General features: G+C 33.1%; 3 protein-coding genes across 5 annotated transcripts in view; 1 reads left to right on the forward strand and 2 right to left on the reverse strand.

Annotated features, from left to right (window-relative positions):
• The window catches only part of LOC113393859 (filamin-A), a 90,127-nt gene extending 88,557 nt beyond the window's left edge, over positions 1–1,570 (reverse strand). For both annotated transcript variants that reach the window (XM_026630968.2, XM_026630964.2), the window contains exon 1: positions 1,393–1,570. The gene's annotated coding sequence lies outside the window, so the exon portion shown is untranslated. The remainder of the gene's footprint in view (positions 1–1,392) is intronic.
• Positions 1,571–5,485: 3,915 nt separating this feature from the next.
• LOC113393858 (membrane-associated guanylate kinase, WW and PDZ domain-containing protein 1) lies at positions 5,486–19,809 on the forward strand. Of its 2 annotated transcripts, XM_064219086.1 has the most exons (23): positions 5,486–6,314; positions 8,282–8,481; positions 8,760–8,869; positions 9,070–9,169; positions 9,563–9,694; positions 10,026–10,155; positions 10,491–10,690; positions 10,896–11,026; positions 11,252–11,353; positions 11,585–11,684; positions 12,041–12,163; positions 12,665–13,069; positions 13,186–13,299; positions 13,465–13,600; positions 13,768–13,812; positions 14,560–14,635; positions 15,206–15,341; positions 15,462–15,586; positions 15,901–15,992; positions 17,041–17,127; positions 17,451–17,581; positions 17,835–18,028; positions 18,282–19,809. In XM_064219086.1, exons 1-22 carry the CDS (start codon positions 6,100–6,102, stop codon positions 18,014–18,016), a joined length of 3,072 nt encoding a protein of 1,023 aa, XP_064075156.1. In that variant the 5' UTR covers positions 5,486–6,099; the 3' UTR covers positions 18,017–18,028; positions 18,282–19,809. The 2 variants fall into 2 exon arrangements, with proteins under 2 accessions (XP_064075156.1, XP_026486739.2); XM_026630954.2 differs by lacking the exon at positions 13,768–13,812 and having other exon boundaries at positions 5,487–6,314.
• Positions 19,772–21,919, reverse strand: LOC113393861 (trypsin delta-like). Its single transcript, XM_026630969.2, has 5 exons — positions 21,809–21,919; positions 21,373–21,544; positions 20,589–20,844; positions 20,396–20,504; positions 19,772–20,270 (listed from the first exon to the last, which is right to left on the reverse strand). The coding sequence occupies exons 1-5, from the start codon at positions 21,852–21,854 to the stop codon at positions 20,041–20,043; spliced, it is 813 nt and encodes a 270-aa protein (XP_026486754.1). The 5' UTR covers positions 21,855–21,919; the 3' UTR covers positions 19,772–20,040.
• Positions 21,920–23,384: the final 1,465 nt, after the last annotated feature.

Below are 23,384 nucleotides of genomic sequence, written 5' to 3' on the forward strand. Positions count from 1 at the left end.
CCCAGCAATAAAGCAGTTTCAAACGCATGTGCCGAAATGTATCACACTTTCCTTGCAGTGTTTTTTTGTAAACTTTAACGAGGGCTCTCCTCGAAAAAAATATTTTGGAATAAAAGTATCTTCTTTGGCCCTCCGGGGCCATTTTTGGGCCCCCATGCGATCGCATTGCCTGCATTAGCATAGAAACGCCACTGGGATGTATCGTAAAAAAAATATTTTTTCTAAATTAATTTAATTTCTTTGTAACTGTAAAATATGAGTAAAGCTTTAGATTTTTTTATTTCAATTAATTTTAAAATTTATTTACATTTACTACGTGTTACTAAAACGTATATATTATGTTGATTTGAAAGAAACAAGTGTTAATTCATATTGGTATATATTATGAAGACTAATGTTAATAATTGTTATGTAAATAAAATGTATATACTATTTTGGCGCAGATATACTGATATAACTGATAACTATTGATTATAACTATATTTTTATTTATATGTATAATGGTGTAGTACATCACCAGGCTTACCACGCTTATTATTTAATATTTGATATAATCTATGTCAATAGAGAGAAAGGATTATTGTGCACTAATTTTATCTTGTGTTGAGCAATGTGCTTTGTTTTTTTTTTTTTTTAAAGTGATATCACTTACAAACGTTTTAGTCAACGACCAAATTGATCAATTGCCAGGAGATTGGATTTAGTGCCATTTTAATGTTAATCACTCCTTATTTAATTGAACAAATCGCTCCAATTAACATTATTCAATCCTATTTGAATTATAAATTACAAATAAATTTCCTATTAATCTTTCGAATCTTGTACTATCAAAGCTTAGAAACTTTGGCAAGCCGTTATCATTTCGCCTGCCTTGACTACCGCTGACTAAGAATCGAATAACGTACCCACATCCGAAATTAAAATATGCACCAGGATTACAGATTAAAAATAATTTTCAACCTACGTGTGGAAATCACGAGCGTTTCGTACCTACTTTTATAATAACAGATTCCAAGCTAACCCGAAAATAGAAGGATTTCACTACCGATTACATCACGTGTTGACATTCTCGACACCGGTTGGGCCTAAACTATATATATATATACTTTATATATATCTAATCGTAACTTGTATGAAATCTAGCTGTTCTGCCAAACCAAATTTAATGTTTTCTGCGTAATAATCTCTGCTTGAACACACACACGAACTATTTGTCATGGAGATTGGTCGTTTCTAAGAAACACTAGCGATAAAGCACTTTGCTAAAACCACCGCTATTCGTATGATATTACAGAATATCATAATTTATATTAACTTGCCATTAAAACACTCACAGAACATATTTTTGATACACAAATTATTGAAATTTTAAATTGTATACATATCACTTACTTCCAATTTAAAAAAGTTTCCGGTAAAGATGGCGGGAACTTGAGAAAGCGCGGTAACTTTGAACGTTCGGATACGCAATGCAGATTATCTAATAAACTTTTATTAAAAAATGAAACTAAATTAATTTATATTTTTAATAAACAGCTGATGTTTTTATCACCAGTGTTTACCCAGCCAGAGAACATACGTGACTAAACCAGTTTCACGTGCCTTAAAGTAAATTTTAGGTGGCTGGGTGAAAATGTGTGATGTATTTTGGAACACGTAAATCTTGCAATCATTTTCCACTTGCATCGAATTATAATACGATGAACTCGGGAAATAATTACATAAACGACACTTATATATGATTTCCTTAATGAAGTGCTTCGCTAAATTCATAACCGCCATCTTTTCTTTTGGTATAAAGATCTATTTATAAGAATATTTCAAGTGATTTTGCTGATAAATTTGTTGTCACTTACGCATAATGTTCAAGGAATATAGAAAAGACAAACAAATACAAACGGGTTTCAAAATAACAAAAGTCATCACATTACGTTTAAAAATTACAGACTATTAAAACAAAATTATTTCAAGTAATTATTAGAACTAATATAATTAAAAACGTTTTTAATTATAACAAGAATGTCATTTGACGCTTCGCATTAAACTGGATATTTTAGAATATGTATCACGAATTGTTTAAGTGGTCCAAGCTTATGATTAAAATAGAAGATCATATAATTGAGATGTTTGCCAAGATACGAACCGCAACCTGTCGGCTAGGATTGCACCTTTTTACCCACTTAATCATATTGCGTTTTCTCGATATTTAACAAATCAGAAAACAATTTAAAGAAATAATTGTTAACAGAAATCCGCGATCCTTAATAAAATAAACTTAAAATCGCTATCAGTAATACTAGCATTACAAATCATAGGAATAGTTTTAAACATATTTTTTTCACATGGTGGTAGGGCTTCGTACAAGCCCGCGAACAGCATAATTAGTATTACAGTAACTACAGGCACAAAGGAATATATTACTTTAACACATTAACATCTTGGTTCCCAAGGTTGATTGTGTATTGGTAATATGAAGATTACTTAATTTTTCTCAGAGTACCAATGTCTATGGGCAGCGGTGACCACTTTCCATCTGGTAGCCCATTGGCAGTCCTACACCTATCTACCTTGATGAAAAAACAAGAAATCCTTGAAAAGAACCTTATAAAAAAATTCTATTTAACTCAGATATTAATTATAGCAATTCTGTTAACAAATTCACTGACAGTGAGCACTTACCTTGATACCACAAAACACCACTAGAATTCTCCATACTAAATGAAAGATGTTTTACAATGTTTTGCGATACTACGTCAACAGCTGATGTGAACATCTCTGAACGTAAAACAAACATTTATTATCATAAACGAATCCCTATGATGACATAATACTACAAGTCGTTATAAAAAAAAATTAACTCAACTAAAAATCAATATGAAAAAAAAATGTTCATAATAATTATTGTTTATTTAAGTAGGCATTAGTAGTATTCATGTAGTAAGTAGGTATTCATAAAAGCACTTTTGAACAGTCATATTACAGTGATGTAAATGTAAAGCTGCGACCGGTTCGGAAAGTAGATTCTACCAAGAAGATCCGGCAAGAAACTCAGTAATTACTCTTTTCCACCATATTAATTACAAAGTATAACAGTAAACTACAATGAAATTTTTATATATCCTGTGTAGAAATCAACAAATTCTAAGACCATGCTTTTTTATCTTTAATTATTATTTAATTTTGTATTGAGCCTGCCTTATTAATCAATGTTTTTTGACATCAGCTTTAATTTTTTAATATGCGATATAAAACTATACTAGCCGTGTACCCGATTAGATATCCTATTAGAAACATTCATCAGAAACATTACACAATATTGCCCTTATAGGTGATGTATTTCCAAAAATGCTATAACAACTATACCTTATAGCATAATCCGAGGCATCGATTTCTAGGTACTTATAATATAAAAAGTTGCGATCTTCCAAACAAACATTCATCCGAAATTTCACCCCCTTGGTGATGAATTTTCAAAAAGCTATAACAACTGGCTTTAACTTATCAAAATAAGCCTTTATACGGATTTCCATATTTCTAACTTCAGAAATGACGAATTTCTATAAAAAATTTCATCCCCCGTTTAACCCTCTAAATGTGATGAATAGTGAAGGAGATGAATATGAAACATCCTCTCTTAGAGCTCACTTACGTTTTATATAGAATTTCTAGATCTTTCTAGATTATAACGCACGGCCTAAACTGGTTGGTCTAACAGGGTGATACAGGGAGTAGAGTTAAGCCAATATTAAACATAACATATGTAACGGGCGATTAGCCTTAGATATATAGTTTGTTTATATTCAATTTTTAGGATAATTTACTTTTGCCTTGCGTTCACGTAAGATTGCAGGTCAAATCTAGTAAACCATCGAGTTTATAACAGCAAAATTCGTGTACATGAATTTTTAATTCATATCGTGCTGCCAGTGCCGTAAATAGCCTTTTCTGCGCCCTGTGCGAGCTTCTATAACTGCGCCCTATTTAAGTAGACCCTTTGCCTATTATACGACCCACTGTGTCTCACTCACTAAAACTCAAACGCAGGTTCACTACTGCAAATGCGTTGCCCATTCTAATACTTAAGATTTAATTTTTGGTCCACTTTGGTCATCATACCTCTATAATAAAATACCCAGCAAAGTTTCTGTAAACTGTTAATTAATTTAAGTACTTGGTATGGTAAAGTTTTGAATAAGGGAGGTAGCTTAGCATAATATAAATTGCGTTTAATTATGTATTGGTGAAAAAACGTTGATTCGAAAATATTTGCAATGATTATTCACAACTACAATATACGCAAATGAATGAGACCACAAACGACTAAGTTCAAATAGTAAAGATTTTAAGTAAGCTATAAACTTTTTCAATCTTTGAAAAAGGTACTTTTCGCGCTTTCTTCATTGCGAAATCGTTGATAACCTTTTCATACGACAGGCATCGTGCTATGTCGCGTTCAACCGACAAAATCGCTAGGCCGGTCAATCTTTCTTCGCCAATCGTCGAGCGCAAGTAAGTTTTTATTAATTTGAGGTAACTGAATGATCTTTCGCAAGAAGCTACAGTCACTGGCATTGTTAAAAATATCTTTATAGCGACTACTACATTAGGAAATATCTCTTTTAAATCTAGTTCGACTATAGCTTTAAGAAGACCCAGACTTGAACTCCGGTCACATTTATCAAATATTGTAGTCGTTTCAACTCCACTCTTTAAAGTGTCGCATTCAGCCCAAAATTCAGTAATTCAGTTACCTCGTATCTACGAGGAAACTGTGATGAAACCTGCATAGATGCATTGAAATTCAACCACGATCACGTGTATCCCTTTCTCCCAACCTTCGCTAGAGTAGCCTGTGTAATAAAATACAAAATTGAGAGATGGCTTCATTCAATTCCTAGAACATTTGAGCGTTATTTTTGTTAAACACTTTTGAATGCCGTCGAACAATAAATTTGTGTAATAAAATTTAGATATGCTTAGCAGTCAAAGTAAATTATTTAGATAAAGTAATAGAAAGGCTTAATTCTAAAACAAAAAACTGCCCCGAGGAAATATATCCTCTCTTTTTGATGAAACACTACATTAATCGCAATAAATACGTCCTATCGTCTCCTATCGTCCTTAAGGATTAAGTTTTTATATGTTTACATACTTATCTATGAAAAATGTTAATGAACAGGTACTTTATTATCTGCGTAAAATAATTCTACTATTATAAACTTCTACGTCCCACTAACGACATCTACTGAAAATTCGAATTATTAGAATGAGATTATTTTCTTACTTTATCGGATTCAAATGTTACTACACTTAATATTTAATAATAATTAACATAAAAATATTACATTTTCTTTTTTTGTAAATTAAAATATTTCATATTCAGATTCGATTCGATAATATACCAGTTACATGTTTTGCTTATATTCAAATATTTCAAAACTAAACGTGTACACTAGGCTTTAACCAAACAAACAGCTGAATGCGATGTGTCGTTATGTCGTATTCATACCAGCCCTAACGACTAACGTCCTACTCAGTCAGTTTAACATCAACTTGTTGCACCTACTTTCAAAAAGTTAATATTTTACCTGTTTATGTGAGAAAGTGAACATGTTATCTAATTAGCATGTTAAAGCATTGGCGTTTAAACTGTGTTATCTAATTTACCGTTACAATCGGTACAGGAAAGCGGAATGTGTGTTGTTTTCGATAGCAAAATTCGTTACAACTTCGATGCACCTGCAGTGCATTATGCAGATACGTCGGGCGTTAATTAACACACGATCCAATAATGTATTGAGTTGAGTGCATTCTTACTATGACACGACTAAGCGAATTATTTAAGTAAATTCAGTTACGCTAACTACGTGGAACTGTGTGTATCATGATAAACTAAAAAATAAACTACCTGACAGACCGAAGAGTCATCAGATCACAAAATGACTCATAAGTGAGAAGCAGTATACATTTTTTGTTTAGTTTTTGTGGAATGCTGCCTTTTTCAATGAGTATAGTTCAAAGTATGCAAGGCACTTGGCGGGAATAGTTGTAAATAAGTGTCTTCTCTTAAAATGTTCGTAGTTTATTTGGAATAGTGCAATGGCTCAAAGTTCAGTGGATTCAGATAGACTATCTTCGGCTGGTATTTCTACTCATAGTTCAGGAACAGCAGGGACAGTTGGAGGATCTGTAGTTGGTGTAAGAGTTGGTGATCCAAACCACAAGAGAGAAGATGAGGATGATTATAATTTGGGTCCATTACCTCCAATGTGGGAAAAGGCATTCACACCATCAGGAGAAAGATATTTCATAGAGTAAGTAACAATTATAAAACAATAGCATAGTATTAAAAGTGAAATTCACATAATCTTGGTAATAAATCAATTAATTAATTCGAAATTACCAATTCAATCAGTAGAAAATCTGTTAGCACTGAAGCTTGCTAATGATGTTAAACAGAACACATTGAAGACGTAATGGGAACATCAAACCACATATTTTAAAGCAATCTAAAAATAGATATATTGTTCTTAGGAAAAGTTTAGTTTCAGTACAAAAGTTGTTGTATTCAGAACTTTTAAATAAGTGATTAATTAGTGTTTTAATAAAAGGTGGTGTAATTGAAGTAAAAAATGTTTTTATGCTATGGAAAGAAGAGTAACAAAAGGTGATACTAAAGTTTTACTTAAAATTGGATATAACCTTGTTGATCAACATTTTTTTTTACTTAGTAATAACATGTAATTAAAAAAAATACACCAGTTTTTTAATTTCTTTGTCAAGGTGACATTCTATTGTATACTTTTTTTATTAATTAGAATATAAAAACAGGTTTTATTTTAGTCAAGTATCGAAACATCAAGAATCTGAATCTTTTAAGATGCAGAATATTTGTAATGCTAATTTCAATGAGTTTTCTAATTAACCATAGCATAGATGATTGAACTTTATTTAATATTTGTATTAAGACACATCAAAACCATTTTACATAAATATTGCATCTGTGTATTTAAATCAAGTGATTTGGAATTATAAGGAAATACCTTTAAATCATTTAATTCAATAGCACAAAAAAAGTTATATAGAATATATACAAAAGAGAAACATAAAAAGTACATAAAGATATACATCAAGCAATCTGGGTCATTTGGCCTTTTAATACATTGTAGAGGATTGAATTATAAATTGAAGGTTGGTTGGTTTTACCCTGACCCCGTAAGTCATCAATTATATACATAGTTGTTGTATTTGTTCTCAATTTTCTTTTCTAAGTTTAAAATGAAAATGTATATTTATTATGCTTATTTGATCCCTACAAATTAAAATTGTAATGTCTTTAAAACCATAGACTTTTTGTGTAGAAAACGTAAGTGATTTGACACAATAATTAAATACTTTGTTCTCTTAATAATTATTATAATATAGTTTTCAAATAAGGCTTCGTAAAAACTGAATAATTCAGCTGAAGAGTCAATTAAAAGTCACTTACTGTAATATTTATTTTATTAACTAATTATATTGATTATTCAAAAGTAAACGGTCACCACTGCCCTGTAAAGACATTTACAGCAAGAAATTTTAAGTAACTCTAGCATTCTCAATGGGAACTCAAACGTAAGTCCCTTATGCTTGTAATTAAACAGTCTAACCCGACAAGTTGGAACACTGTTATAATATTGTTGTTATTATATAGAATATGACTGGATTGTGTGATGCCTTCCCAGACAAGCTTGAACAAAGCCCTATGAACAAGCAGTCTATCTAAAACATATAATGTCATGAATTTTTCTTTAAAACTGTTTGAGAGGAGCAGTTCAGCCATGTAATACTTTTATATTACTTTATGGATTATCATTTCTTATTCACGAGACATGTCTCGTAGGATACTACTATAATACTTGTAGGATAATGTCTAGTTTTTGTTTGTAATGTATTCTTTGTAAGTTGAGTATGCACTCCATTACCATTCATTTTATTGTGTTAAAAATTTGAGCTGTTGCTATTGACTCTTCTGGTCTAATTCTGTTTATTATAATTAACAATAATTGGGTTCCATGTGTGTCTTATTCAATAATTACTTACAAAAAAATGAAATTGTTTTTTTACTAAGTAAATTGAACCTTAATATTATAAATGCTACAGTGAGTTTATTTGTTATGTTTCCACATCTTATGTACTCAACGAAACATGAAATTTTGCATACACAATGTTAGGATACCTAACGTCTGCTCAATAGAAACTAATTATCAATGAATAATTTATAATGTTTTCAATTTTCTAGCTATAATACAGGGACATCACATTGGCTGGATCCAAGACTAGCGAGAGTTAGAAAGCATTCTCTCGGTGAATGTGGTGAAGATGAATTGCCATATGGATGGGAACGGGTCACAGATGAGAGATATGGCTCTTATTATGTGGACCACATCAATAGGCGCACTCAATACGAGAATCCTGTTCTGCAGGCTCGTAGACTCAGAGGTAAGTTATATTTATATTACATCGCAAATATTATTAATGCTAATATATAAAAGATATTAATGACCTAGCAGTTATTACAAGCCTAGTAATGCCATGCTCTGTTTTAATTTTGACAAAATATCTTTAAGTATTCAATTAAATTAAATAGTATTTAGTTTAATTGAATATTAAGGTTTTTTTTTAGAGATAATTCAATCTTTGAGTTATGGTATTACAAATTAGTTATCTATTAATGTTCTGTTTATTATTTCATTATTATTATTATTTCCATATTTTAGCTGAAAAAATGGCTGCAGAAAATGGCAATAATAATCAAGTGAACGGTCCTCCCACCACTGGAGAGCTGAGAGGCGAGAGATTCACTTTAAACCTTACTAAAGGCCCACAGGTATTATAAACAAAATTCATATAATGAGTAAACAATATATATAGAACTATTTCGAATATAATAATATTTATTCTTCCTTTTGGAATTGTTAAACCATAAAAATTCTCAAGTAAATATATAATAATGTAATGTTGGTTAAATACTTAATTTCGGTTATTATTAAATATTATTTTATTCAATTAATTTATAATAATTTTTAGGGTTTGGGATTCACTTTGATTGGAGCTGAAGGAATACCGGAGACAGAAGGCTATCTGCAAATCCGTAGTATAGTACCTCATAGTCCGGCCTGGATCGATGGTGAGTTTAAAGCCAAAATACGTTGTAATATCCCATGTGTCGCGAAGTCATTCCTGTTCGTAATTGCTTTGTTTGTGTTGGATTTTATTTCCCGTCGGGAATAGATGTTTGTGCTTGCGTACACGCTTGGTGCACTATAAAATCTCCTGCAAAATTGGCTAATATTCCATCAGAGTGGTTGATGTAATCAGTCAGGATGACTTTCGAAAACTGACGATGTGACAGAAATCGATCAGGAAGATAATATGCTTGTTATTATCCAATAAAGCTATTTTTGGCTGATATCTTCATGTTCAAACCACTAGGCCATCGAGACCCTCTCATTGGCAGAGATAAATCTACGGGCTACTGTTGTATGCTGAATGTCTCACAATATTTTTTCTCGTGATTTAGGTGCTCTCCGCCCCGGCGATGTTGTGGTGGGGGTGGGGCAGAGGGCCGTTCGAGGCTTGTCGCACGCGCAGGTCGCTCAGATCTTCCAATCCATTACACCAGGCACTGAAGTCACTTTACATCTTGTGCGAGGTAAGGATTTCATTTGAATTATCATATGTTTTGTTCATCAAATACATACAAATTTCTTGCTTACTTGATAACACTATTTATTCTTAACAAGGAACAACTACTTAAGCTTATATAATGAAAAAACTATTAATAACATCTGTAACTTAATTATATCATGACCAATATTTCTTGTGTCGTTGAGATTTCTAATCGTGGGATAAATTACATTTGACAACACAAGACACTTGGATTCATTTAAATACTTAGACGAAAACATAACAAACAAACATAACATAAAGCAGTTTTTTTTATTTATTTTTCTATTTAATAAGATAATATGTTTCCGTTCCAGGCTATCCTCTCTCTTTCGACTCGGAAGACCCGAACACGCGCGTGCTGAGCACTCTGGCGGTGGACGCGACGACGCCCGCCACCCCCGACGCCGTGGCCATGCAGCAACTCACGAGAGCCTTGCGGACTAGGTTAGTCTTGGTGAAATGACACCCGAAAACAATAGTTAATCAACCTAAAACATTTTTAGATAATTGTTGTATGAATTTAAAAATATTGTAGCCCTTTTTTTGTACATTAGTTATCAAAATAGTGCATAAAAAGAAAATATTTTCGATTATTAATTGAAAACGCGCAGATGAATGAACCTTATTTTATAGAACTTTTTTTTAAAAATCTCTGATGACTTCTATCACTGCCCCTGTGTGAATACAATAGCAATATATGCATACACTAGTGACAGAGACAAACTATGTTCAAATATTCCCCTCTCCACGCCGAGTCTTAATATTTTTCAAACTTACAGATTCAACCTTGACTCACCCAATCACGTTGACACATCACAAGGTCGAGATGAAACAGATAACTCCCCAGACACTCCTCATAGCCCCAATCAACGGAGACTAATGTCGAGATCATTTGATCTCGATGAGATAGGAACGACAAATGAAAACAAGGTGCCTCCGAGATGCCCATCTGCAGACCATCTACTTTCTTTAGCTAGCGGTAAGATATTGAAAGTGTCAAAGGATTTATATATTAAATTGTTGCTACCTGTAGATAAAAACATATTTTAAGTAATAATTATACATGGAGTAAAGTTCATATGTGTATTCCACAAGTTCAAAAAGTTGATTAAAGGCAAAAGCATGATTAAAAAAAATTGAATATCTACATAATATTTCCAACTATGAAATTATTATTTCCACAGATCATCCACACCGCAACAATAATGGTATTGCAAGTGAGCCGGGTCGGGAGCTCGTCCTCACATTGCGCAGAGGCGCTGCGGGCTTTGGCTTCACCATAGCAGACAGTGTACACGGACAGAAAGTCAAAAAGGTAATATATCGTTCGGGAAATCAATTATTCAATTATAATGAGCAATAAGTCGGCAAGATTTGAATTGTGTTTTAAAATTATGTAATAAAAAAATATTAGTATGTTATCTGTGCGTGCCTCGAGCTTGTTATATCAAACTGGCCAAAGAGGTTATACGTTTGACATATTTAATGCTTTTGTATATGAATATATTTTTATTTAATGAAACTACACCTCAATATCCAGGTCTTAGATCGCAGTCGATGTGCTGGGCTGCGGGAGGGCGATCTTCTGTTGCAAATCGGAGAAACGGATGTTAGACATGCGCCCCACCAACACGTCGTACAGGTGAGTTCATATTTAAGTATAATATATGTACTCGTTTCAAACCAAATATTTGATCATTTTCATCGTGCATTTTCTCTTCTGCATTTTTTATAAACACAGTTAGTTCTGTGTAAACGTCGCTCGTCCGGGATTCACGACTCGATTAGAATAGACGGAAGACGGGAAGGGCAATGCATTAGTGGATTTGAACTTAAAATGTAACCGTCCATGTACACGTCCGGGCGCTTGCAGGTGCTGAAGGAGTGCCCCGCGCTGTCGGAGAGCGCGCTGCGCGTGTGGCGCCGCAGCGCGCGCGCGCCGCGCAGCCGCTCCGCCACGCGCGCCGCGCCCGGTGAGTCGCGCGCCGGTATTTCATCTTTTAGACAATAAGTTGTGCCAAATGGATATATATTTCGAGCATTACGAAATAAATTGACCAAATAAAATTCACTTTTTTTTTCTTTCACGATACATATTACAAGAGATTACATTTAACCAGCATTTAAAATAAATCATAATGAAGTGCATAGCTTTACATTTTACATTGCCCAAACATATCAAAAGAGCTAAATATATAGTATGACATGTCTTTAGTCGTATGAATTTCGATTATGTAGAGAATCATCTATTCAAAGGAATTTCGAATAACTAAAATTCCTGTATGTATTTAAAAAAAAAGCATAAATATTTACTAATAAAATGTTTCAGTGACTACAAACAACAATATGCAGTTGGGTCGAAGTAAAACTCCAACGGCTGAGCAGCTGAGGTCTGCACCCGTACGTACGCCGGATAACGAGCTCCGAGAAAGGCAGAACGGAATGAATTCAGGTAAATATAACATATGTTTATTACAATTGCCAGATCAAATATTTATAGACTGTTACATATTTTTATTTACATCATATGTATTTGATCTAGTCTCATTATTAATATAATAATTTTGAATGTAGATATAAACAGTAACATCTTCACAAATATAAAAGTTTGTTCAAATCGTCAGTTTATCGCGTCCTATATTAAATCTTATTATTACGTAGTATTAAATAACATCTTGGTAGCAAACTTCGTACAGCGTGTGGTTTTCGCGGCCATGGATTCTAAATAATTATTAATTTCATGGTAATATGAACCTCTAAGAGATTAAATGCGTGTGAACACAATAGTGATTTGCCAGTGTTTAATACTACTACAATATTTAACATAGGACTATAGCTACTACTAGCCTAGATTAGCCTTGCGTTCCAGTTACTCTGTAAATATAGAAAGTATTAATATCATAGTTTTACATATATGCTATCTTACATCTCATTCATAATATCATCATCTCAGTGGAAGCAACATATGCGGTTCCCGAAGCGAAAAACCGCGAAACTCGTGAAAGTATAATGGAAAGGCGACGCAGAAGCAGCACTCCCGGAGCGAGGCTCACCCTACCCGTGGTCACGCACTGGAACGACAACCAGGACAACCAATGGCAGCAACAGCCCTGGCTAGACAACTCCAACAATGTCAGGAACTGGGCTGAGACTCAGAAATGGGATGAAACGGGACAAAAATGGGATGGAAATAATACAGAATATATTGGTAGGATCGAAGGTCCGAGCAATGGTTGGGAGCGAGGGGAGAGGTGGAATAACAACTGGGGGGAAGTCCCCACTCCCACCGTGCACGTTGATATGAATGCCGCTTACTGGAGAGGGAACGCCAGTGTCGCGGATAGTAGCGATAATGGAGGTAACGAAATTGTCGAATATATATTTGATTACACAAAAGAGTTCTTACAAAAATTACCTATCTATTAGAAGGTACACACGAAAACAAACATAATAAATAACAATCATTATTTACAGGTTTTCCAGAAGATGGTATGCTTCATTCTCCAAGTACCGCGGCTGTTGGTGGACTATCTAGACAATCACCTTCGACCAGCAGAAACAGACCGCATTCGCCTTCTAATTCGAACGGTGATTATAAACCTTATTTGTTGACGTGTTTATTCAAGCTCTCTCTTTATTACGCTCTGGTAATAGTATTTTGATAACTTTATTAAAATAATTCTGTATGCCTTCCCATTACAAATATTTTGTTACTGCTATATGATAATGTAGGACTATCCCTAATTGTTCAAGGTCGCATGAGAAGCCACTCGCCGTCAAACAATAGCGCTTCAGAGCGTCTCCTCGCCAATTCTCCCTCGACACGTCTGCAGAGTCAGTCCCCTTCCAATAACTCGTCCAATAGCCGGATAAAAGGATCTCCGCTTAGGTAAATATTACATGACTTTTTATCAAAAAAATATTTCAGTTTTATAAAATGTCGTAAAAAGTCTTTATGTGATGTTTCATATTAATGTTTTTCTAATTCATTATATGTACACTACTTTATTATATATTCTAAAATATAAATATATATAATATTTTATGTAATTTAAGCTGTCCGATGACGTGTAAACCAATAACTATCGTTATTTATGCCAAGTAAGTTTTAGAATTGTATCTCTAATGTGTGGTACATTGATATGAATTCAATATAATTATTTATTTGTACAAATTAAGCTATGTATGTTTTAGTTCAAAATGAGTTGTAGCTTGTAACCATTCAAGCATTTAGGTATTCAAAATATTATCGTAATTAAATATTCCAATTTAACGTTTATTGGTTATTAAATATTCGGCATGGTACCGTTTCCTAACATCAAAAGATCGTGTCCCTGTTTGGTGATGGGATCCATCTTCAAAGATGAAACGTCGATCCACATTCTGAAACATTTTTTTTATATATGAACATGCTAAATATATGACTTATGTTGTAGTTAATATATTTTGCTTAAATGTTAAGAGAATATCGTTGTGTGTGTGTTTTTCCTACGATATATTAATTGTTCCCTGTTTAGTGCCCGAGTCCATGCACGAGATATTTGGTTAGGTTAGGCAAAAGACTTACACTATAAAAATGTATAATAAATGAACGCAATTGTAACAAACCTTCTTCAAATGTTACAAATTTAATTTCAATTTTACTAAATATTTTTTCCAATATATCAATTGAAAAAGTCAATTTGCCACGAATATTTTCTTGGAATTAGTTTCTTTAGCGTCATTTACAGGAAGGTGTTGCTCGTTTACCTCTGGTCGAAGTGTATCTATTGCAATTACATATTTTCACCAAGACTACTTTTTGTACAGTTAAGTAATAAAATTTACTAATGCACATAATTTCCTTAGATTACGGTCCCCAACGCGCTCTCCGTGCTACGCGGAAGAAACACAGAACGCTCTGTATGTCGCCAACTACCCGCAGGTATTTTTAACATATACCGTCTTTTACTTCGCGCCTGGAGAGAATTTACATATAGCACAATAATATTATATCTGATGATCGATACGTCTTAATTTATATGATATATATGCAACTCCGATACGATATAAAAGTAACTCCGTCTGTCTGTTACGCTTTCATAGCCAACCACTAAACCGAATTTGATGAAATTTGTTATAAAGCTAGTTTGAACTCCAAAGAAGTACATAGGCTGCTTTTTTTACTCCTAACAGCTTACGACCTACCCTTGTATGTAAACACAAATAAAGTCACAGGTGACATCTATTAATAATTAACTTTGATGTTATTCATCTTTGGATACCTATTCCTACTTATAGTTTTTGTGCATCGCTCTGTGAAAAGTTAACCTAAGTTTTACTAGGTGGTTGCGCTTTTTTCTCATCTGGATATGCACCGCCCACTTATAGCATAGTCCACCGCCAAACAATAATAGTCAGTATTGACAGGCATAGGGGATAAACATCTTAGTTCCCAAGGTTGTTGGTGTTGTAAGGAATGCTTAATATTTCTTAAGTTATTTTACATATACAGGTAGAAGCAGGTGGCGCGACAGATCCGGAAGCAGACGTGTTAGTAAGGTTGGCAAGAGGATCAGCCGGCTTCGGGTTCCGTATCGTGGGGGGCACAGAAGACGGCAGTCGGGTCGCCGTGGGATATGTCGTGCCAGGTTAGCTAGCAATGCTCATACACAAATATTTCTTCCACGAGTTGATGAAAATGATAATATTCTTTATTGTGCACGACAAGGATATAATTTTTTATGAATTCCCACCATCGCCCAACCCAGGCGGGCCGGCCGACGGGCTGCTCCGGCCGGGCGACCTGCTGACGTCGGTGGACGGCATCCCGCTGGCCGGCGCCACGCACGCGCTGGCCGTGGCCTACGTGTGCGAGGCGGCCGCCCGCGGACACGTGAGTACCCCCTAGCTACATCCGACGGCGAGCGAGCGCTACTAAACTTGTCGCATGCTATTTCATTCATTGATTTATTATGTACCCGAATATTCTCAGAAATAATAACAGTTTAAATATTCTATGTAATTTCTTTTACATGTGCGATTTTATTGATAATTGTGTTATATACTGAAGCAGTGCTTGAATATCCTTACGATGATGGAATAAGCACCTAGGATATTTGTTTATTGTATATAGATAGATATATAATAAGACCGCTATCTATTATTATATCTATCTATTATATATCTTTTTTAAATCATTTTTTTCAGGTAACACTCGGTGTGAGACACAACAGAGCTGACATTCAGCCGCTCGGCCTGCCGACCATACCGGCGCCTCACGCGCACCAACCGCTGCTCGCGTAAGACTATTTTAACTTGATGGTTTTGTTAACATGGCTCAGCCATGTTACATACCGAAACATTACTGTGTAAATATGCATGAAATCTGGTTCATAATTTCTGTAATTAAACGTTATGGTACGTCAAACTCATAATTCATAATATCTATAAACCAATAATCAATAAATAATAATTATAATAATTAATCATATAATACTTAAATTAATCATCAAATAAAAAAATAATAATTAAGAAATAAATTATTATGTGCTTAAACAATATTTTGGTGATATTTAAATTAGTATGAACTATCGTATAAGATAGTACATATATTTAAGTTACCTATTGTGTTGTAAAGTAGTAAAATATTGTTTAACACATAATACTTTTTTTACCCGAATTCGATATTTATTGCATACGAAATTTAATTTAATTGATTACATTGTACATAATTAACGGATTAAATCATTAAAATTATAATTAATTACAAAAATCATCATTTCAATTAACTCAATTAATATGATCAGTTACATCTTTACGTTATCGATTTTATCGTGTAAATGTAAACAACACGTGCCAAGTATAAAATACGGACAGGAGAATTTTCTACAATCAAAACTCAAATTATGCCTTATAGCAGTATACTTACAAGCACTTTTCGCGTGACAACTTATAGTGAATGCAACTGGACTGTTGGTTAGCACCAGTAAGACATGTGTAAAGTTCCTTCCACACTGCTTTCGAATTGCACCACAAATAAATGGAAAACGGATGTCATATTATAACGTATATCATAAAATCTTAAATGTTACAAAGACTTGAAATGTCATGTTAAATTTTTTTATTGAAAAATAAATTACATCAAAAGGGTAAATATTTAGAACAGCTTTAGGCAGCGCTGGTTTTCCGTGGAGCAAGTATAGGCGTTTAGACATCGTCTAAAAGAAAAAGTATTGCCATGCCGACTACTATGATTCTAGAATAATCTAAAGTGATGTGTAGTAGAACTACGGCGTCAAAAGTCTCGGTAGATCGGTATAGCTGTAAGTGTAACTCGTGACCTCGCAGGACGGAACCGCTGCACCACGTGTCGCCGGCCTCCTACAACATACTGCACCCGGCGCCGATGTACCCGCCCGCCGCGCATATGTCAATGTTCGTTGCATTTTCAATCTTATGTATATACTGTTTAGGTTCATTTTCTAATTTTACATTTGCATGATTTTCTTTTGTAAAACATTTCATATTGATAATAAAACTAACGAATTGTCAGTTTGGGTGACAAGGGTTCTATGTTTGACGTGGTTTTGGTTATTTTATAAATTCGAAATATTTTGTGTACATACTTTGATATAGATAAGTTTAAATATATTTTTCTTATTTATTACATTTTAGTAAGTTATATATAAATAAATCTTATGTATCTTGTCCGTATGTTGTATGCTATGTCCATCGGTCCATTAATCGATTTTTATTAGGTATGGTGTTCAGTACGACACAAACACAGGATGGTCTCCGACTCCTTATGACGTGACAGTTACAAGAAACGAGGGAGAAGGATTCGGTTTCGTTGTTATTTCATCTACCAACAAAGCCACTAGTACCATAGGTGAGATCAAATTAAGAAATGTTATTATATCAAAATACGAGAAATCGTAGTTTTTTGCATTATGCGAATCTTAAAATAAGTATGTATTTGTATCTTTTTTGTAATATAGGATATGTGCACATTCTGCGTCCTATTCCATAGCGTCGGCTAATTCCAGTAATTTTAAAGGAGAATGGAAGAGACCTTTCTCTTCACACACACTCGGCCATACATTTGGTGGAGGTGCGTGTCTGAGGCGCCGCTCGTGTTGCAGGCCAGCTGATCGCCAACTCCCCGGCGGCGCGCTGCGGGCGCCTGCACGTGGGCGACACCATCGTGGCCATCAACGGGCAGCCCGTGCGCAGCCTGCCGCACCCCGACGTGGTCGCGCTCATCAAGCGCTCGGGCGCCGCCGTCACGCTCACCGTCACCCCGCCCGACCCGCGCCACGACTGAGCCCCACTCACGGTAACACCACGCCATCGTTTCTACCGGATCTCTGAACTAGAATGTTCTGCGTTATATCGTGTGATATAGAATGGAGATTAACTTGGTATTACGATTTTATGATAATATTTAAATATTATGTAAGTTTGTACCGTTTATAAAATAATGTGTTTTGATAATTTATTGAGACAGTGGTCTATGGCACAGAGGCTTTCAAATGATATAAATTTAAGTATAGTATAGTATTTATTTATTTAATTTTTATCTATTCCAGATACATGCAAAATAATCTCAAAATGAATCTACTTAGACTTCCAAACAAAAATGAAAATCTCATTCCTCAATGAAGCGATGTGTTTTACAGGTATTTGAATAATTACTATAAGCCTAGATTACTAGAAGTATTGAATCTATAGCTTTAATTTAATATCAAATTTATTTTAAGTATTATCGTAGTTGTAGTAATAAATTTAGATATAGATAGATTATTATTAAAAATATAATAACATTTTTTGTAGTAATTAAGTGCCTCTTCTTCCGAATAGTTGCCGTCCAAATTTTTAGCCCTTAATACCATTAAAATACACAAACATACACTGTTATTCAATTTCGTTTTAAGATTAGGACAAAACAAGCAAAATCACATTTGACTATTAAAACACATTTTGCTCAATGTTTTGTATAAACTTAGATATTAGTTAAATGTGACCTCTACCTTATGTATAATCTATTTTCTAAATAGATTTTTGACGTTCTGTAAATATATTTTGTAAAACGTGTTCAAATGATTCTATAATCACACAATGTTATAGGATATGGAATTTGAATAATATTTTTAATAATGAACATTTTAGGGTTTTAATGTTATTAAATGTACTTTTGCAATAATAATAAAATGTTAATTTTAATGATGAAATAACAAAACAGGACCAGAAACAGATGATTGTTAAGATTTAATTGGAATATACAAAATATTAATATCTGTAATGATATGAAGTTAATTGAATTATTCAATTATATTTTCTATATAATTATTATATTTTAGAAAGTAAATAAATTGGATATGTGTAATTTGTTACTATGACTGACAGAAATTAAATAAGTCTTTAATGGTGTTGTAGTTTTCGTTAGGTGATTTGGTACCACCGAAAGGAGTGTAATTTAGATAATTTAATCTGTTATTTAAGAGTAAAACAGTAAGTGCCTTCATGTGACTGTCTTGCCTTAATCCAATTGTTGTAAAATGTATGAAACCCTCTTGTATATAACGCCCAAAGATTGTCTTATTATGTAATCGCTTAAAGTACATTCCAATGGCAGGAGAAGTAATGATATACAAACCTTATATTTACAAATATTATAACATTTGCTTATAGCTCTGCTATATTATGTAATACATTCATTTCTTGATCTTATTACATCTTTATTAATAATACAGCACTATTCCAAACAACTACACTACTGTAATTATATCCACTTTAATTTTACTTCTATAATTTCGATATCAACTTCGTGGACAGCATCAACCTCAAAAATGCATTTCTTCAAGAAAAAAATATGAATACGATCGATTATTTGAGGTGTCATCCAGTTATGTCTCGTCGCTTCAAGTTTTATTTGTCTTAACTTCTCTCGCCATTGGAATCCGCTGTAGATAAATATACTCGTCTATAAATTCCAATGATTCGGAAGTATGTAATGTTGTAATATGTATTCGAATGATGCTGAATGGAATAAAGTTGGGATTGGGCGTTAAAAAGCAAATTTACTCAGTAAATACATATATTTTTATAATCATTAAATTTTAGTTTTATTAAGATCTTTACACCATATCTAACTTCTTTACACCATATGTAACTTCTTTACACCATATCTAACTTCTTTTCAAAACCAATAATTATTCAAACTTCAATACTTATTGTCTGTCAACAGAACTCAAATTTCGTTTTTAATTTGGTAATATACACATGACTAAATACTAATAAAAATAACTTACACCTAAAATTAGCTCAAATCTATATGATTTATTTGGCTTAAAAGATTTTCGCAAATCTGAGTGGGGATTCAGAGGTGCCTGGTGCTGTAGCGACCTCCATTATCCAGTCAGTGTAGGAGTCGATCCTGGTGAAGACGTCCGGGTAGTCATCGCTGTTGCAGTTCTTGTAGACGGAGGAGAGTCCCAGCAACACGGAGTTGTACACCATTGGTGCGCCAGAGTCGCCGCCGCAGATGCCCTTGCCTGGAGCACTTGCGCAGATCACAGCTAAAAAGAAAATAATTAATGAATATTACATCATTAATTAGAAGCCTCTTAGTTTTACACAAACTTTAATAAAAAATAGTTAATTAAGAAATATTTAAAAAAGGATTAATAATTTTTATAATCACCATCAGTGATGGAAACGTCTTCATTCTCAAAAATCTTCTGACAGTCCGCTAAGGGTAGTTTATTGAGTGAAATGGTCTTAAGCGTTTGCAGTTGAGACGAAGGGTCCTCCTAAAATATATTAAAATAATTTCTTGTAAATCGAAGCTATAAAAAAGTAAGGAGTATGTATGTATTTATGAAAAAACAACTTACAGTTTCAAATCCCCAGCTGACGATTTTAGTCGATAGGTGATCTGGAATGTATGTTCCCGCAGGTGGTACGAACAACATGTTAATAGTATCGCTCATCCTCAGTGGTTCAATTAATCTCGCAACAGCGATGTCACAGGCGCGTGGTGTCTCGACATAGTCGGGATGCTTGATCACATCGTGAATGTCTACTAAAACACCACCTTCCATGCTATTCGTGGAACCGGCGCGTATGCGCATGTTTTTCAGTTCAGCGCCTCTGTGAAAATAACATTGGTCCTTCAAGCCGGATATTCATAAAAACCAAATAACACTAACATTATTTATTAACTTTTAAAATAAAGAAATCATAAATATTAAAATGACATTATCGATCAATTCATTATCAATGCACAGTCGCAATTATCACATACATTAATCGGTGAATTACTTTTAGGTTTTGTTTTGTAAATTTCATAATTGCCTTATCGGCTCTGATGTAAGCTAAAAGTGATAATATTTGTACAATTTTGATAGATTGCTTTTTTTTAATTAATGTATTGGCAAACCATACATGAATTTTAAAAAAGCAATCTATCAAAATATGTAATGTCTTACATGATTAGTTTTGCCGTTAAAAAATAAAAAAAACTTAAACTTTTTTAATATTGAGTGGTTTACCGAATTCAGACATTTTGAAAATCTTACAACTTTTAAAAGTTAATAAAATACCATGAGTTACTTTATAGATAACCGTATTTTAATAAACAAACTTTTTTTTAATAATATATCTATTATGCTTACTTACGTAAAACAAAAAGCTGTAGTTAGAATATGATATGAGGAAATAATGGAACCAACACATCTTTGGATATAGATATCGGGCTTTGGGTAGTGGTAGATGAAAGCAGATATGTACGGGAACTGTTCAATAGTGGTAGGAGTACCACCGACGATTCGGCTCTCGGGTACTGCCGATGCTATAAGAATATGCAATTAGAATACATTTGAATATATATTTTTACCTTTATTCAACAAAATATACTAATCTACATGTAATTAACATTACTAACATTTACTTTAAAAAAATGTGACAATTGGCTCCAAAAAGGTATCTGAATGTTTTAAAAGAATTATGCCTTTTTTAATTATTGTATTTTCATACTTTCATTTTTTTAAATTTTTCAATTATAAATTTGATGACACAAAATATTTATCTTAATTAATTATCTTTGGAAACTTACCAGTATAGAATAGTGCAAAGGCCAAGCAAATAATTTTGGCGCCCATGCTGACGACGATGAACTAATTGTGTGGCTGTATCAAGACAGCTTTAAAAACGAAAATAGCGTTTATATATTCTTTTAGCTGGACTAAAAATTCGGTACAATCGACAATTTATGAGGATTATACATGGTGTTTATATTCAGTATTATCTGGATATTATAATTATAGCCTCGGTTACTGGATATTTTATTATAATACAAGAAAAAATAAATAAACTTTATCTAATAATCCATTGAAATATGTTGTTCACTGATTGTTTTTCGTTTTGGCAATCCTTAGTCTTTATGTATGTTTATTTTCAGATACATTTTATTTATTTCTTTTCTTTATAAGCCTAATGATAAACGATCTTTTGATTTATTTTTACATCGTGACCATAAATATTTTTAGTATAAATAAGATTGAAGGCGTAGTATAGAACTCGAAAAAGTCATGATTTTGCAACAACCTGTATATCAATACTAAAAGCTTACAAAGATAACTGGTACTGCCAATCATGCACGTACACTTTATCTAATTAAATAATAATTATTTCTTTTGATAATTTTCTACGCACAGGAATAACTATAGCAATTGTATCTTAAAACCCAAGTAGGATCACATGACATTCAAATCTCGATTATTTTGAGAACTGGGATGTTAGTGTATTTTCCTTTCTTAATTTAACTCAAATTAAAAAAAGTAGTAACCCCTCAGACTTTTTTTTAACTGTCGGTACATGTCTTACACGAGTACGGTGTACACATAAAAAATAGTGGTAATCTTATTTTCCCGTATATGATTCTGCAACATGTGTCAGTAAATAAAAATATTATAATTATATTAAAGAAGGTACTTTTCCGGATATGGATTAGTACTACAACATTTGAAGATAAATTTACTAAATATATCAAATACATAATTAAATAGAGCTAGAGCTATCTATCAATAAAAAAAAATACTGGCTTTGTCTTTGTGTACGTCAAATTTGTATTTGTATAAATACGTCAAAAATATGAGTTTCTGCTGAACAAAATTATTCTGTATTATTTTCACAAATATTTTTAGGATGGGAAATCGAAATTTAAATGGTTTTCCACATAATGAAGGCGAACAAGAATTTAATTCTGGAAACATATTACATGCAGTAAAAGGATTAAAAAAAAGACAGAAAAACTGCGAACCGTCTATAAAAAAATCTAGAAACATAAGAAAGCCCAGAGCGCTTAGTAAAAATAAATCAAATCGTGCAGTTTACAGCACTATGAAACAATTGTTTGGTGATAAAATTCCTGTTATGTTAGCTTTCATAACTTCAGAATCAGAATGTTGTTTACGGCTAGAAAGGAAGCCCATAAAGTCTAAGTCAATTCAAAACTACGACATTACAAACGTGAAATCGAGTCGGAAAGTATGTTCTTTCCCATGTACAACATACTGTCGAGAATGCAGAAAATCATCATCGAAATGTGCTTATTGATTTAGTTTCTTTAAGCGGAATATTCAATGTATATATTAAAATTGTACTTCAATATAATTTGCCTGGTTTATTTA

Source organism: Vanessa tameamea, chromosome 26, assembly GCF_037043105.1.
Source record: "Vanessa tameamea isolate UH-Manoa-2023 chromosome 26, ilVanTame1 primary haplotype, whole genome shotgun sequence".
Classification (NCBI taxonomy): domain Eukaryota; kingdom Metazoa; phylum Arthropoda; class Insecta; order Lepidoptera; family Nymphalidae; genus Vanessa; species Vanessa tameamea.

What these genes read in the sequence shown, in the direction of transcription:
- LOC113393861 (XM_026630969.2), bottom strand. Translation starts at nt 21,854, where the DNA reads ATGGGCGCCAAAATTATTTGCTTGGCCTTTGCACTATTCTATACTG. An exon ending in ACTACAGCTTTTTGTTTTAC is followed by an intron (nt 20,845 to 21,372) that starts GTAAGTAAGCAT and finishes TTATTTTCACAG; the next exon opens with AGGCGCTGAACTGAAAAACA. An exon ending in TCAGCTGGGGATTTGAAACT is followed by an intron (nt 20,505 to 20,588) that starts GTAAGTTGTTTT and finishes AATATATTTTAG; the next exon opens with GAGGACCCTTCGTCTCAACT.
- LOC113393858 (XM_064219086.1), top strand. Translation starts at nt 6,100, where the DNA reads ATGGCTCAAAGTTCAGTGGATTCAGATAGACTATCTTCGGCTGGTATT. An exon ending in GGAGAAAGATATTTCATAGA is followed by an intron (nt 6,315 to 8,281) that starts GTAAGTAACAAT and finishes TCAATTTTCTAG; the next exon opens with CTATAATACAGGGACATCAC. An exon ending in TAGTCCGGCCTGGATCGATG is followed by an intron (nt 9,170 to 9,562) that starts GTGAGTTTAAAG and finishes CTCGTGATTTAG; the next exon opens with GTGCTCTCCGCCCCGGCGAT.